The 16,758-nt window shown below is 40.1% G+C and overlaps 1 protein-coding gene across 5 annotated transcripts in view; it reads right to left on the bottom strand.

Annotated features, from left to right (window-relative positions):
- Positions 1 to 15,852, bottom strand: part of ARHGAP29 (Rho GTPase activating protein 29) — a 78,838-nt gene extending 62,986 nt beyond the window's left edge. For 3 of the 5 annotated variants that reach the window (XM_045847110.1, XM_045847105.1, XM_045847107.1), the window contains exon 1: positions 15,689 to 15,845. Coding sequence is in view for 1 of the 5 variants with exons in the window: in XM_045847108.1 (XP_045703064.1) it covers positions 15,689 to 15,701 (13 nt within the window). In the remaining 4 variants the exon portion in view is untranslated. Of the gene's footprint in view, positions 1 to 3,719; positions 3,857 to 15,688 lie in introns of those variants that run through there. The other 2 variants (XM_045847108.1, XM_045847106.1) reach the window with 2 other exon arrangements.
- Positions 15,853 to 16,758: the final 906 nt, after the last annotated feature.

Here is a 16,758-nt window from a genome sequence, read left to right as displayed (position 1 = left end):
TACAAGGCTGGCTCAGCATGAGATCTGGCTGCTACCTACCTCTGAAATGCCCTCTGGAGTCAAGATTCCTAGTCAACACTCAACACTCCTGAAACACACAACAATGTCTGTGACCCAGAGGAGGAAATAGTTTATATTATGGGCCAGCATACACATTAAGTACGTTATGTTTGTGTGTGGTGTTACGTGTAGGAATGTATAAAACACAAAACAGATTCCAGCTAAGGAGCCAGGTGATATACTCAGATAATTTCTATGCTATCCCATTTCATTTTTTAAAATGCTGGTTGCAACCCACCAAATTGGTTTCATACTCATAATGGGTCCATGATCCTACAACTTGAAAAACACTGTTCAATTTAGGGAGCCTGAGCCACCCCTTTCCCTTTGTTTACTCATTCTTATCTCAGCTCAAAGATCACTTCCTCAAAGAAACCTTCCTGGACCACCCCTTGTCCCCACCTACCTAACCACCATCACCACCACCACCACCACCACCACCACCACCACCAAACTAGAGCAGAATCTCCTATTAGGTGCTTTATAGTGTGTTATACTTTTCATAAACCTTATAAGATTTATAAGGTTCATGTCTTCCTACCTAGATGATAAACTCAAGGAAATCAAGACCGCATCTGTTTGCTAACCATTTGTTCTCTGTTCACAGCACAATATGTGGCATGTGAGGGATGAACTACTCACAGCTATGTGCAGAATGAATAATGAGCTTAATAAGTTTATAGTTTTATTTTTTGTAGAAACAAAAATGGTTAACTACAGATTGTTGCAGTGTTTTGAATAGAAAATATCAATGGTTTTTAAAAATCTGTCTCTAAAACTGTCTTTCAAAAAACAAAACAAGCATATGAAGTTGAGTAAAGGTGAGATTACATAAAACTGAAATCAAAGTTGAATTTCTAGTATTGTTTCTCTACTTCTGATTAAAGCTGTCCCAACACTTCTCTAAAAGTCTTCAAAGTTCTCTATTGAATGGTCTTGTTAATCCCAAAGTATTTCTGAGAACGTAATTTCTACATTTGAACTAATTTCAAATCTATCTAACATTAATCCTTAAATGTGTAGATAATTTCTAAAATGAACGTAGAACAATTTTTAAAGAACTATTATTATACCTAAGTCTCCCCAACAACAAAAAACCCAAAGCACTCAAATGTGTTATTTTGACAGCTCTTTTACAAATCACTAGTTGAGAAGACAATTAACCTAATTTAACACTTTTGCAGCTTACTTAATGAAGTCATTCTAATTTTGATGGCTTTTAGTTTAATATGTTAAAACTGGTCATTGTCACTGGTGAAAAGGTGATTATAAAAATTAAAGACATATCACAGGTTCCATTCACCTATCACAACCCCCTCCCCCCCAAAAAAAATCATCAAGGCATATTAGTAACCCAAAGTTGTAAAGTGTTTCAAAACTTCTTAAACACTTTTAGATAAGGCTAAGAAAACGTGTAAACAAAAAACAAAACACAGTGGAGAAAGAAGCAACTAAAAAGGGTTATAATCTACCTCTAGTCAGCACTATGGTGAGTAATGTACTCACTTTGTTACACATCCTTCACTACAGGTGAAAAAAATTTTAAATAACAAGCTTAATTTAAGCTTTCATAAAATTGAACTATGATTAATAAGAAAGCCTGGAGAATTTACTTTTCAAGATCCTCCAGACTACTTTCCCATATCCCAAAATGACCATCCTCTAGGTGGTGTAACATAAAATGTAGTTAGTAACAGATTGCAACTGGCAATTTAATTAAATGAAGTAATAATATGGAAATCACTTAGCACAGTGCCTGGCTCATCATGATGACTCATTAACTGCTAGTCATTATTTCTAGCAATGCTTTATTGTGGGAGATTATTTTTTTAACACAAGAAATGAACAAGATACAACAATATATAAGTAGATGTGAATAAGAAATATAGGATTAGGAATAATTCCAGAAACTTAATTGACTTCCTGGAAATCTACTAAATTGTTTCCAAGTGAAGTCTGAATTGTGCAAATAGGTTGTTGAGCATAATATGTTAAACTCTCCTAATGCATTCTCATGTATAGCTTTTAACTCCAAACCATGAACAACATTCAAAATGTGTTGTATCCACTTCTGAGAGAACTTTGTAGCAAACAGTAAATTACTGTACAAAACTTTCTCTGTTCTGTTCTAAATTACGAGTAATATGTGCATTATAAACCTGAACACTAACCTCCAGTACCCTGGAACGTGGCTTTTCCAAGACTTCGGTAGCCTGTGTTCATGTCTTGTGCCCCTTTTACTTCCTCCCACCCCCAAATGTATCATTACAGAAGTATTTTCATTTTAGGCACTGGATTAATTGAAGTATAAAACTGCCCCAAAGAGCTGTACTTAATAATTCTCATCTTACTCTTTCTACTTCAGGAAAAAACTGCCAGTTATTTCAGAAATCTGCTATTTCAGCACAATTTCTGATTTGGTAAGAATCTACTTTAAAATGCAAATAAATCAGAAAAAAGTCATTCTGGAAGTTTTTATATTTTTAAAAAACACTCTCCACAAAAAGAGGATGGGGGCACGTCAAAAGTTTTAGCAATATGCAAATAAGTGTAATTTCTAAAGAGAGGCATGCAATACACATAAACTTCATTCCTGTGCAGTTAGAAAGCAGCACGTTTAAAAAAGAGGAAGCTGCACAACCTCCCACGCCTCCAGAATGTCTAGCATTCCTGGTAGACAGGGCTCTCCCTTGACCAGCCCAAACTACCCAGTGCCAAAGAGCGTGTTCTCCAACCCAGGATTTCAAAACAAAGTAGGAAAATGGAGCAAAAAGGGTGGTAATCACTGATAGTGAGGGACCACAGATATCGTCACCGAGACAGCTGGAGAACGGGGAAGGGGCACTCGGCTCTTTCTCCACCCGCTAAGAGTCCAGCCCTCCGAAAAGGTATGAGGCCAACTCCTTCTTGAGAAACAGGGATTAAAAAAAAAAAGAATAACATGGAGACATGAGGCGTCAGTTACTAGGGCTCCAACCTGAAAAGTCTCTGACTTGAGCTCACCCGCCAAAAAAAACTTTTTTAAACAAAACCCCAAAATACCGTCAAGCCCCAAATACTTGCAGAATTAGGAAAAACCACGGGGGCGGAACGAAACAACCCTCCTCAACCCAAAGACAGAGAAGAGGAAAACAATGCACCACGGAAATCCCAAAATATCTCGGGAATGAGAGCCAGCTGAAGTGAGGAGGGCTGTTGTCAGGGCAGGTGGCAGCAGGACGAGAGCAGGAGCTAGAGCAGACTATGTAACGGTCAAGAGTGCAGATTCTGAAGCAAAATTGCCTGGGTTTAAATCCGCACTCCGCTAATTACTGGTCATATTCCAGCAGGTTTTAACCTCCGTTTCCCCGTGTGAAAAAAGAGTGAAGTAATCTCGGACTCCTGAGGATTAAAGAAGTTAAACAGGGAGCATTCTTCGGACAGAGTGCGGACTGTAGGACCTATGTTTACTTTTATTATCGTCGTCATCGGCTCAGCGCCCTCCAGCTCCTCCAGCTGCAAGCCCCTCGCTCCTCAGACCCTGGCCCAACCTCCAGCGCACACCACAGCCGCCGCAGCTCGGGGCCACAGCGTGGGCCGCCCGGACCCAGGTCGTCAGCTCGAGGACAGCCGCCGCAGGTGATCTCCGCCCAGAGACGCAGCCGCCGCCCCGCACTCACCGAGGAGGTCATCCCGCGTCTCGGACGCGGACGCCCACCCAACACTCACGGCCGCCGCCGACGCCGCCTCCGAGGGCTGGAGCTCACAGTCCCCATCTTCCAAGATCCGCGGACGCTCGGCCAAGTCACCGCCGCAGTCCCAGAAGCTACATCCAGGGCCAGGCGGGCCAATCCACCGCCGCCGCCCCGCCCCAGGCCTGGCTTTGCTCCGCCCACCCACACTGCCCCGCCCCCTCAGGCTCAGCCCATTGGCCCGCGTGCCCGGGGGCGGGGCTTGGCGCCTACTTCTTGTCTGCTGGACACTGACTGTCAGCTACACCCCAGCCCGCAGACCGTACCCGACATCATCGGTCATTAGTTAGAAACCCTGTAAAACACGCGACAGGCTAGGCGGAGCGAACTTTCAGAACAAGTCACCTGATGACTAGATCTAGCTAATGGGAATCTCTCAAGGCAAGCAGTATAAATTTCCTATGAGGTATATCTTTTGTTTGCCGTTTTCTCTCCAACTCCTTTAGAAAAACAAAAACAAAAACAGGACCTCACACAGGTAAAATGTAACACAGGCCTGGGGCTCACTTCCTTTTCAGAAGAATGAACTACCTCAAAACCAGACAACTACTCTGCCCTCTGCGGAGGGGAATACTTTCCACTCAAGAGTAGCGATAGTTCAACCTTTTTCATCTCATGGCACAGAAACTGATTATTACAATTCTGGAGCACACCAAAAAAAATTAGCCACATCTGACAAAAATAGGCATAATTTTATTCATTCACACCTGACCACTATTGTGTTGGCTGTTGTCATTTTTTAATTTGGCAATCTAAGGAAAAAGAGGTCAGCACCCCTGATTATGGTAAGTGGGTATTGACTATTTTTACAAATTTTGCAGCACACCAGTTGAAAATTGCTGACTTAGAGCAATATTATTTTCTTCAACTGCACTCTCAAAGTTACTCAGAATAAGAAAAATGTCTTTGAAAGATGAAATAATTAAAGAAGGCAGCAGGGGCTGAAAGCACATAAACTTCCATTTCAAACTACTCACTGGAATAACCAATGTCATTTGCCTTAGTGCTTGAACATTCAGAAAGAACTGATGGAGAAACTGAGGGCACATGGGGAGGAAGGCTGGATAGTGGTGGAGGCCGAAAGAAAAATTTTCACAAATGGGAGGAAGCATAAAAAGACAGAGTATGAGGACAAGTCGAAAGAAAATGGGGGTGCAGGCACAGGGAGAGAGGCAAAATCAAGTAAGGCAGAAACAGGTGAAGGCAGAAAAGGATTAGAAATAAGAGAAAGGAAAGACTACTTTCTCAACGAGACATCTGAAAAAGGAAGTGAGTGTGACAAACCCAACAAGTGAAGTGGTGAGAGAGGGAGACAATACTAACTGACAAGGAGAAACATCTCTCATATCACAACTTGTTATAGGAAAAACAATGCTGGGGAAAGAAAGCAAATTTGGCCCTTTGAGTGCTATTTGGTAAAGATGAATACGGAAATGCTCAGTTCCTTGGTTACTGTAGCTCCCACACTGAATTTCTAAACTCAACTTACATAAATTTACCTCTTTAAACCCCAAACACAACAGTACCAAGGACATACCACAGATACTCAGGAAACCTCAAGAACAAACTGTCCTTCTAACTACACGTAAAAAGAAGAAAGCACCATGGACTCTCACCACGGAGACTGATAATGCCCTGAACTGAAACAAACTATCAAGAGGAGACATCAGGAGATCTCAGGCAAAAGGGGAGTGGGGTTGGGGGAACAGTGCAACCCTGATTATATCATAAATAAGGTTTTTGAGAAGAAATATGAAATCCCCTTAATAAAGAGGATTGTGTTCCTTATTGAAGCGGAAATGGCAATATCACTGACAGTATCTGGAACAAGATCCTGATGGGGAGAAAGGGTATGTGGGGATGAGAGAGGGAAAGGAGCACATAGGAGGGAGGGAGAGAAAAATCAGTGAGAGACAAAGAGAGATGTTAGAAGGCAAGAAACAATTGTGGAGAGGTGAAACAGACAGAGGGAAAGAAGACCAAGAAAGGTGCAGAGACAAGTGGAGGCCATTAAAGAAAAGATAAGATGAAGACCAGAGCAAAGATGAGAGAAACAAAGAGAAACGATGTAGAGATTGCTCACTGCCAGAGAAAGAAGAGGGACGCTTCTCACATAGAAACACAGAAACACTTCAAGGGAAGTGAAGCCAAATAGGTCCCTAGTTTGTTTCCTGAAAAAGAAAAGTATGAGAAGCCCAGGCTCCTTGATTACCTGGCTCTACAATTATTTGGGGGACTTAATTTTTTAAAACTTACCGCTTATGCCTTAAACCCTTAATTTTTTAAAACTTACCGCTTATGCCTTAAACCTAAGATCAAAAGCACTAGAGATACTCGCGATACCTAACATCCAAATGTCCCTGTTTGGAGGACAATGATGCACCAATGATGGAAATGATGGAAACCATTGATGACTCACAACTGGAGGGCACCAATGGGGAGAGAGGAAAGGATTCCGAAGGCCAAGGAGGGCACTGGCAGAGCAACTGTCAGGGAGCTCAATGGAGGAAAGTCTGCCTCTCTGAACTGCTCTGGGTTAATTTAAAAAACCCCTCCCATCAGATCTACCTCTAAACCATCTCAAAACAGACAACTATTGTGCATAGGGCCTGACAGAGTGGCTCTTCACCGAACACTAGATGAGGAAAGGTTATCTGAGGAAAATCTGGATAAGCTTCTCAATCCCAATCTTCCCCTTAAATCTTTTAAAAACACATTAATTTTCTGTCATCTTCTCCACTCTATGAAGGATAATGACATTTGAAAACATTTGAAAAAAATGGTAGTTCACTTTTAAATTAAAATTGTTATTTTATTAATTCCCCCACTTGCATTGTTTATAGTAATGTTATATCACACATATAAGTTACAAATATAAAAAGTATATTACTGCAATACTTCTCTGCCAGTCCCAAATTCTGTTTATAATTAAACAGCAAAATCTTAAAAAAAAAAAAACCTGTACAACTGTTGTCAAAGTTCAATATCTTAAAATGTAGTTCAACAGGTTGCACAAAAGACATTAACTAAAGAAACATATAGTTGAAAAGAAACTATTTGTGTTTTTACCACTTTACATTATTAGTGTCTCTAGTATTTTTTCCTTCTTAAACAGAAATTCACATCCCTTATAATGTTGCTCTTGAGTCAACCATGTTGTGAAGTCTCAACTTACACATTATTAAAATCTTTTTCATGTGCTCTTTGCAGTGTTAACACAATATTGTTACTGTGTTTTTGCTAAGTAGGTGTCTTCATATTCCTGAAGTTGATTCTGTGGTTTAGGTAGCCTAATTTCCTAACAGAAGATGGGTCTAAAGGCATCTTACAATGCCAGGAGTTATTTTTGGTTGTCACCACTAAGGAAGAGGCTATACTGACATCTAGTGGATAGATGCCAAGGATGCTGGTAAATATCCTACTTGCACAGCAGAGAACCCCCAACCCTCCAACCCCTACCCCCTACCCCCTACCCCACCCCCTACCCCCTACCAAAGAATTACCTGGCCCCAAATGGTCAGTAGTGTTAAGGTTCAGAAACTCTGCTCTAGCTCCAATTACCACTCTATAAGCAATGCAGAAGACAGGGAAACATGCTAAATTACAGCACAGGATGCACTCAGCAAAATCTAGACCCAGCCACTTTGTAGGGCAAACAACACAATTTACTAAACAAATTAATTGCGAGGAAAAGATGAAAAGAAAATCTAAGAGACTAATGTGGCTAAAATTTTAGACACATCAAGTGTAAGAATGAATGAGACCAGAGTTGCCCTTCTATCATATTGTCTTCAGACACTGTACTACAGGCAGCACAAAATTGTGAACCTTGAGAGAAGGGAACACAAACAAATGAGGCAAACCCTACAATCACCCCAACTTTCTGCCTGGAAGCACATTCTAGACCATGGTATAGGAATGGGGAAGCCAAGCAAAGCATGGTACTCTCGTTAAACTGAGGTGACAGGAATTGTAATCCAGGCAGACTGGGGCAGCTGGAATCTGTAGGACAGAGTAACAGAGAGAAAGAAAGAAGACTCCAGAAATTTGCATAGGCCATTCCTTAATTTTCTTGCTGAATACAGAGCTGCATAAGTGTAGGGTGAAACTCCACAAGAATGAGCAAAGAATTTCCAGGAAGCTGTAACAGGATATTTCCCATGGCTCCCATTCACCCAGGGACCTCTTGCATTTTCATCAGCCAGAGAAGAGAGACCTGTTGAACACTCAAGGAGAGATCCCAGGATGGCATGTATTAGTAGTATATACAACCCAGCTCTAATAAAAATGGTATTCTAGACTCACCCCAATGAAGCCTCAAAACAAGCCTCATTGTGTAAATTTCTTTAAATTTAAAACAAAAGTAATGACAATGTATTGTGGCATTTACAACACATACAGAAGTAAAATGTATGACAATAGCACAAAGTAAGGGAGGAGGGAAATGAAAGTATACATTAAGATTCTTACATTATATACAAAATATACCATTATTTGAAGGTATACTATAATAAGAAATATATATCAAAATCTTCAGCCCTGGCTGGTGTAGCTCAGTGGATTGAACTCTGGCTGTGAGCCAAACGGCCACCAGTTCGATTCCCAGTCAGGGCACATGCCTGGGTTGCAGGCCAGGTCCCTAATAGGGGGCACATGAGAGGCAACCACACATTGATATTTCTCTCCCTCTCTCCTTCCTTCCACCTCTCTCTATCAATAAAATTTTCAAAAAATCTTCAGAGGTACAATACAGTTGGTAAGCTACTAGTGGACATAAATAGAATTTCAAAAAATTAATAAATACAAAAGAAGAAAAAGAAACAAAAAACAGATGAGACAAATTAAAAACAAACAGCAGGATGACAGCCTTAAACCCAACATAACAAAAGATACATTAAATATGCATATAAACACCCTAAACACACCTATGAAAAAGCAGAAATTGTCCAATTGGATAAAAGAGTAAGACCCAACTACATATTGAGTATAAGAAATAGACTTGAAATACAAACACACAGAGTGATTTAAAGTAAAAGCAACAGAAAAAGATATACCATGCAAATATTAATCATGAAAATGTAGAAATAGCTCTATTATATCAGACAAGTTTTAGCAAGGATAAAGAATAATAATTCATAATGATAAATAAGTCAATTCACTATAAAAACATAATCCTAAAAGTGTATGTGCCTAAAAATAGAGCTCCAGAATATATGAAGCAAAAACTGACAGAAGTGTCAGAAAAAATGGATAAATCCAATTATAATTAAGATTTCAACAATCTTCTCTCATTAACTGATAAAATACATAAAAAATTTTGTAAGAATACAAAAGATCTAAGCAACACTATCAACCAACTTGAACTGATAGACATTTACAGAAAATTCTACTGAGCAACAGCAGAATACACATTCTTTTGAAACACACATAAAATATCCACTAAGGCCATATATGAGACCACACAGTAAGTCTCAAAAAATTTAAGAGGATTGAGCCAAAGTTAAATTTGGAATAAATAACAATAAAATAGTGGGAAATCCCTAAAATATATTCTTAAATAATCTGTATGTCAAGTTTCCACAAGGGAAATGTGAAAATATTTTGAATTGAATGAAAATGAAAACACATTTCAAAATGTGTAAGGTACACAGTAAAAGCAGTAATTAGAGAAATATATAGCTTTAGATGTTTTGTTAAAAAGGATCTAAAATCAACAACCTAAGCTTCCACTTTAAGAAGCTAGAGAATGAAGAACAAATAAAACACAAAATAAGTAAAAGGAAGGAAACGATGATAAGAGTAAAAATCAATGATATAGAAAACTGACAGCAGTGACAAGTTAAAATAACTAGAAGCTGGTTCTTTGACAAGATCGTTTAAAAAGATACATATCTAGCTAGATTGATCAAAACTAAGGAGAGGAAACAAATTACTAATATCATTAATGAAAAAAAGGGACATCAGTACACACTCTACAGATATAAAATGTGAGTAACAAGGCAATATTTTGAACAACTTTGCCAATAAATTCAACTCAGATGAAAAAGGAAAATTTCTTAAATGAGCCAAATTACCAAATGGAACACAAGAAATAGAAAATTTGAATAGCCTTTATGTAGTAAAAAAACTGAAAATGTCTCAGAAAACTGCAGACCCAGATGGCCTCACTGATGAAATTTGCTGAATCAGAGAAGATAATCCTACAACAACTCACAGAAAATAGAGGAGATAAAACACTTCCCAACTCATTTTCTGAGGTCAACATTATTCTTATACTGAAACCAGACAAAGACTACCAGAAAACCTACAAAATTTCTTTTAAAAAAAAATTTAAAAAATATTTTTTTATTTACTTTTGGAGAGAAGGGAAGGAAGGGAGAAAGACAGGGAGAGAAATAGCAATGTGTTGTTGCCTCTCACGTGCCCCCCAATTGGGGATGTGGCTCGAAAACCAGGCATGTGCCCTGCCTGGGAATTAAACCAGTGACCCTTTGGTTTGGCACTCAATCCACTGAGCCACACCAGCCAGGGCCCAAATTTCTTAACACAGTATTAGCAAATCAAATCCAACAACCTATAAAAAGGATAATATATTATAACCAGAAGGAGTTTTCCCGTAAATACAAGCTTAGTTTAATATTCGATAGAGTAATGGGGCGGGGAGACAACTGTAATTGAACAAAAAAAATTAAAAAACATTCAATAGGAAAAAATGAACAAAAAAATTTTTTAAAAATGTGATCATCTCAGCAGATGCAGAAAAAGCATCTGACAAAATTCCACGCCCATTTATAAGTCATCAAAGAAGGAATAAAAAAGAATTCCTTCAACCTGATAAAAGGCATCTACTAAAAATCTACAGCTAACATCACAGTTAGTGATGAAAAACAATGTTTTCCCCTCAAGATCAGATTCAATAATGTTCTGAAGGTCTTAGACAGTATAATAGAACTAGAAAAAGAATAAAACACATAGATTGAAAGGGAAGAATTGAAACACTGTATTCCAAGTCGACATGTGTACGAATATATACCTAGAAAATCCTGAGGAACCTATAAGCAAACTTGTCAAAACTGGAGATGGGGTTGAGCTGACATCTGAATGGCATATAAATGAACATAGTAAGGTTACAGAATACAAGGCCAGTATACCACAATCAGTTTTTTTCTATATTAGCAACAAACAATTGGACAATACAATTTTAAAAACTAATACCATTTACAATAATATCCAAAAGCAAAATATTTTTAGGAATTTAACAAAACATGTACAAGATTCCAAATTTAAAACTACAAAACACTACTGCAACTTAAAGAGCTAAATAAATCAAGTATACCATGTTCATGAATTGAAAGACTCAATACTGTTAAAACTTTAATTTTCCTCAAATTCATCTATGGTTTCAAGCAATCCCAAATAAATCCCTTCTGAATTTTTTTTGTGGAAACTGATCAAATTTAAAATGTACATGAATATGTAAAAGATATGGAACAGCCAAAACAATTTTGAAAAAGAACAAAACTGTAGGACTTACACTGCCTGATTTCAAGATTTGGTACAGAGCTATAGAGTAATCAAGACAGGGTGATATTGGTATAAAGAGAAGCATAGATCAACAGAATAGAATAGAGTCTAGAAGTAGACCCACATATATACAGTGCATTGATTTTCAAGAGGTGCCAATATAATTCAGTGATAGAAAGGTACTCAAAGAGTGCTAAATAAGTTGATGTACATTTGAGAAAAAAATTGTCCTCGCCCTGGCTAGGTGGTTCAGTTGGTTGGAACATCATCCTGTACACTTAAAGGTTGCAGGTTGGATCCCAGGTCAGGGCATATACCTAGGTTGCAGGTTCAATCCCCAGTCGAGGTGCCTATGAGAGGCAACCAGTTTCTCTCTCACATTGATGTTTTTCTCTCTCCCCTTCTTCTCTCTTTAAAGTCAATAAACACATCCTCATATAAGGATTTTTTTAAAAAAAAATGATCCTTGACTACTTTACAACGTACCCTAAAATTAACTCAACATGTATCATACACCTAAACATATAACTTAAAATTATATCAGTGTTTTAAATTCAGGAGTCAAAAGGGGAGCTACCTATTTCTATGAATAAAAGCTTTGAGGGGATACAACCATGCCCAATCATTTATGGATTGTCAGTAACTGCTTTTGAGCTACAAGAGCAGAACTGAGTACTTGAGTTGCTATAGCCTGTAAGCCTAAAATATTTACAATCTGGTACATTTAAAAAAAAGTTTAAGGATACCTCTTCTAAACTAAAACAAGGAAAATCTAGGGAATAATTTCTCAGACAGAAATAGCAAGAACCATAAGAAAACAGTGGAAAACTGGACTTCATCAAAATTTAAAACTTCTCTTAGACAGACAACTAACTGTTAAGCCACAACTTGGGAGAAAATATCTGACAAAGAATTTGTATCCAAATTATACCAAGAACTCTTACAACTAGATAATAAGAAGACAACCTAATAAATTAATAAGTAAAATATAAATAGACAGTTTGAAAAAGAAGATACACAACTGGGCAATAAGCATATGAAATAGTGCTCAACATCATTAGTATCAGAGAAAGGCAAATTTAAATCACAGTGAGGTACCACTAAATATCTACTAAAAAATTCTTAATTTTAGCTAGACTGAAATACCAAATTTGGGGCAGAATGCAGAGTAACTAAAATTCTCACATATTGCTGCTACACCCTGGCAGTTCCTTATACAATTAAACACACATTTACCATACCACCCAGCAATTCTACTCTTTTGAAATGAAAACATACATTCATCCAAAAACTTGTACACAAATGTACATGGCAACTTTTTTATGACAAACACTGGCAACAATCCAAATGTCCATCAACACATAGATAAACAAATTATCATAGAACCTTACAATAGAATACTACTTAATAAATATCCACGATATAGCAAACATCATAGATGAATCTTAAACACATTCTGCTAAATGAAAGAAGCCAGACACAAAAGAATACTGTATGATTCTGTTTACATGAAATTCTAGAAAAGATGAAACATAATCTTTAGTAACTAAAAACATCAATAGTTGCCTGGGGATAGGGGTTGTGGTGGGGGCTGAGGGGGGTTCCAAATAATCATGAGGGAACTTTTTGGAGTGATGGGAATGTTCTACATCTTGATTACAGTAGTGGCTACATGGGTGTATACATTAGTCAAAACTCACTCTAAGTACATAAAAATCTTATCACGCTGGTGCTCAATGAACATTAGATAAATAAACTAAGTACAATTATAGAAGGTTCCTTTTGAATAGTCTCTTATACTTAACTTCCTCAATACTTATAAAAATATTTTCCATCCTCTTCCTTAGAAAGGAAGATTATGGTATTTGAAAACTTTCTAGTGACAAATACTGGAACATTTTTTGAGAAATAGAAAAATTCTTATCTAGAGAGGCAGTTCCATCAAATGGCTCTTTTGTTTATTAGTGCAATAATAAAGACAAAGAAGAAAGGAAAAAAATCCTTATCATACTAAAATGTGTTGCTAACCTTCCTTTTAAACCTCCTTGTTTCATTACATATGAATGTGTCTTTATGTGTTGTGGCTCATCATGCTGGGGATGAGGTAAGAAATTGCAAACAAAATAGTGTCCAAAGCAGAACCATAGAGGCTGATCAGTGACATCCTGGTATGCATTATACATAACCAGCAATTCTGGCTGGAAGGGCCCTTCTGCTTTCTGTGCTTATTAAAATCATTTTCTTAACTTCAATCTCATGCAAAACATCACCTCTTATAAGAAACTTCTCATTCTCTCAACTGAAAATAAATCATCCCTCTACTTTCCCATAGGACATTCAACATACACTTCTTGGGTAACCCAAGATATTATGTCTTGGGCCCTATTTATTCAAAATTATCTACTTCTACTCGATAGACTGAAAGGTTCCATAGGACTGTAACATGGAATGGGATCACACTACATTGTCTGAAAGAATGCTGAAATGAATCACCAATACAAATCCTTCCAGGGTGCCTTCTGGGCATGAGCTTTGTTCAACATATTACTAATCCCTGGGACCAACAGCAGTGGTTGGTGAAGTCCTAATTGCTAGGTAAAGGGCCTTTGCAACTCGGAAGTGAAGGCGCTGATAATATAGGTAGGTGGTTGTTCTATTTTAGAGACATGGGCCCAAAGAGAATGACCAGTCACCATAGATTCCCTGAACACTGTTTTCTTCATCTCAGCCAAAGTTCTATTTCCTGCCAACGTGGGGACTGAAACACTTTCTACCCAGGCCTATCACTTTCCTTCAAATTCACTCTTAAAACTCTTCTCAGAATCAGGAGACTAGAGCTATTTGTACTGTAAAAGCTACTGAAGCATAAGCGGTCAGGGTTCCTCACTTGCACAGTTCCTACAATGAGGAAGCATTTCTAAGTATGCATTTCTGGCAAACTGCCTAAAGAAATCTGAAGAAACAGATCTAAATCTTAGCAATTTATTGTGATTTCTTTATTAAATCTATATATTCACTGTCATATTTAATTTAAATGTTTTTTTGTTAAGAGGAAACCTCCTCCCCCAAACGGAATAGGAGGTGAAGCTAATTCCCCAAAAAAGAAGAGGAAAAGAAAAAGGTAAATTTGGGACCAAAAGCTCCACCGCGGTCTTGAAACTTTCAGTCAAGGCCTCCTAACTCCCCCAAAAGATCCGTGGTCATAAGACAGTATATCAACGATTCACAACTCAGTGTGGAGGGATCGGGAGTGGTGGTAAAGAAACTACACTTTTGTCTCTAATGAGGGACGGTGGTGAAAAATCGAGATAGACCCTGGCCATGTCAGAGGGGCTCAAAGACAAGGCGAGTTCCTGGACACTTTTACGGCCAAAGGAAAAACGTCCTGAACACGAAGTTTCGATCATGAGGGACGTTTAGGGAAACAAACTCACAGGGATACTCTCTCTTGGTAGCAGCTGCAATCCTCCGCCGGTCATTTCCTATTTTGCAAAGCACAGGACTTGCTCTGGAGCCAAGGCTGGGAAACGATAGATAGGCGGGGGTCGAGGGTGGTGGGGGTTGGTGAATCGACAGCACAAGGGGAAAAGAGATAAGGGGAGGGGTATGCAGAGTGACGGAGACGCACCAGAGGGGGGGCACTCAGATAGAAAAGGAAGATGAGTGTTTTTCCACCTTTAGTGTCGCCCTCCCCTCCCCACCCCCCCGCAAGTGATAAACAGCCTGGGCCTAGGTGAGGTGAAGTGTGATAAGACAAGAGAGATATGGAATCAGAAGTGTCTGTTATTTTATCTAAGCCTTTGCATTTATTTGTAGGACCGAAATTTCAGAAAATGCCACCAAACTTCCAAAAAGATCCCAAGTGAGGAAGGCGAAAGTGATGACCCAGTGACGGAATCCAGCGGGGAAAGGGGAAAGGAGCCCCTGCATTCCGAAAGAAGGCGGATGAGGGCGTGTGGCCAGGAAAGCGACAAGGGCTGCAGGAAGCTCGGGGGAACCTGGAGTGGGATGAAAGTCCGCCCCACAAGTCTCTCCCCGGCGGCTTGGGCGACGTCGCTTAACTCGGACACCCATGTGTGTCCACAATGTCCACGAAGCGACCTCTCGCGCCCTCCGGACTTCTCCTCTCCTGCCGCTCTCGGCGCACCCATTGCTCGGGTTGGACTCCCCACCCCCTCCGAAGGACCAGGAGCCCGAGGACCCTGGCCCGGCCCCCAGTGCTGGCCGCAGCCGCACCCGCACCGCCTCCCCTCAGGGCCACCGCGTGGGCCGACCGGACCTTGGACTGCAATTCGCAGGCGGCCACCACGGGTGACCGCAGCCCGGAGCCGCAGCCGCCGCGGCCGAAGCGAGTGCCGCCGCCCCACACTCACCGCGGCACTCCATCCCGCGTCCGGAACGCGGACGCCCGCCCAACACTCACGGCCGCCGCCGCCGCCGCCGAGGGCTGGAGTTCGCAGACCCCATCCCCCCACGACCCTCGGACGCTCGGCCAAGCCGCCGCCGCCCCAGCAGCTACAGCCAAGACCGCGCTGGCCGCCGCCGCCCCGCCCCCTGGCCTCGCTCCGCCCGCCTGCCCTTGCCCCGCCCCCGGAGTGCAGCCCATTGGCCCGCACGCCTGGGAGGGCGGAGGTTGGCGCCCTGCAGCATGTGGGGCGGCTTTGCGCAGTGGAGCGCCGGGCTCTGGCTGTCAAAAGTTGAGCGGGTTCCGCGAGACCGTCCCCATCACAGGACACGTTAGCCAGCCAGTGTGGCTGGTCGCAGGACAGTTGAAGCGAGCCTTAGAAACAAGTCACCTTTTGCACCCTACAGCAGGGATCAGGTCCTCTGTCGTTGTTTTTTAAGTGGAAATTTCTCAGGTGGACGCTTTGAATTTCTTCCAGTCAGGAATCTGGCGTTCAACTTCTTTTTGTCTGCCCTCTTCCAAGAGCCTTAAGGAACAAAAATGTATTTTGTGTTTAACTTTAAAACTGCCCCACTCTTTTCTGTCTTATACTGATTGTCATTTTCAGAAACTAAATTACTCAACTATTATGTACCGTGCCTGGCTCATAGAAGTTACTCAATAAATACTCATTGAATGCATGTCCCCCTAATTATGCTACTTGCTTCTTACCATTAAATGCTACGTAGGCAACGGAATTTATCAACACTATAAGGGAAACAAACAACCAAAATTAAAGCATTTATCTAGAGGTTGGATCACACAACATACATGAAAAATAATACAGCGTTTCTTTTGAATAGTTAAAGTACGTATTGTAGCACATCCACTCTACCAAGAATACCCTTCCTGTCATCTATGCTAAGACATAGCAGGCACTACAGAAGCATTAGCTGAGTAAATGAATAAAACTATGGGAAGGGAATTTGGAAAAGTTCCTCAATCTCAACCTTTCCCTAACCTTTTTTTCAAAATAAATTTAAAATCTACCATATTCTC

The sequence above is a fragment of the Phyllostomus hastatus genome, unplaced genomic scaffold (assembly GCF_019186645.2).
Source record: "Phyllostomus hastatus isolate PE091 unplaced genomic scaffold, TTU_PhHast_1.1 phas_contig_524, whole genome shotgun sequence".
Taxonomy (NCBI): domain Eukaryota; kingdom Metazoa; phylum Chordata; class Mammalia; order Chiroptera; family Phyllostomidae; genus Phyllostomus; species Phyllostomus hastatus.
Note: the sequence above shows the minus strand (reverse complement) of the source record. Positions and strands in the feature narration are given on the sequence as shown.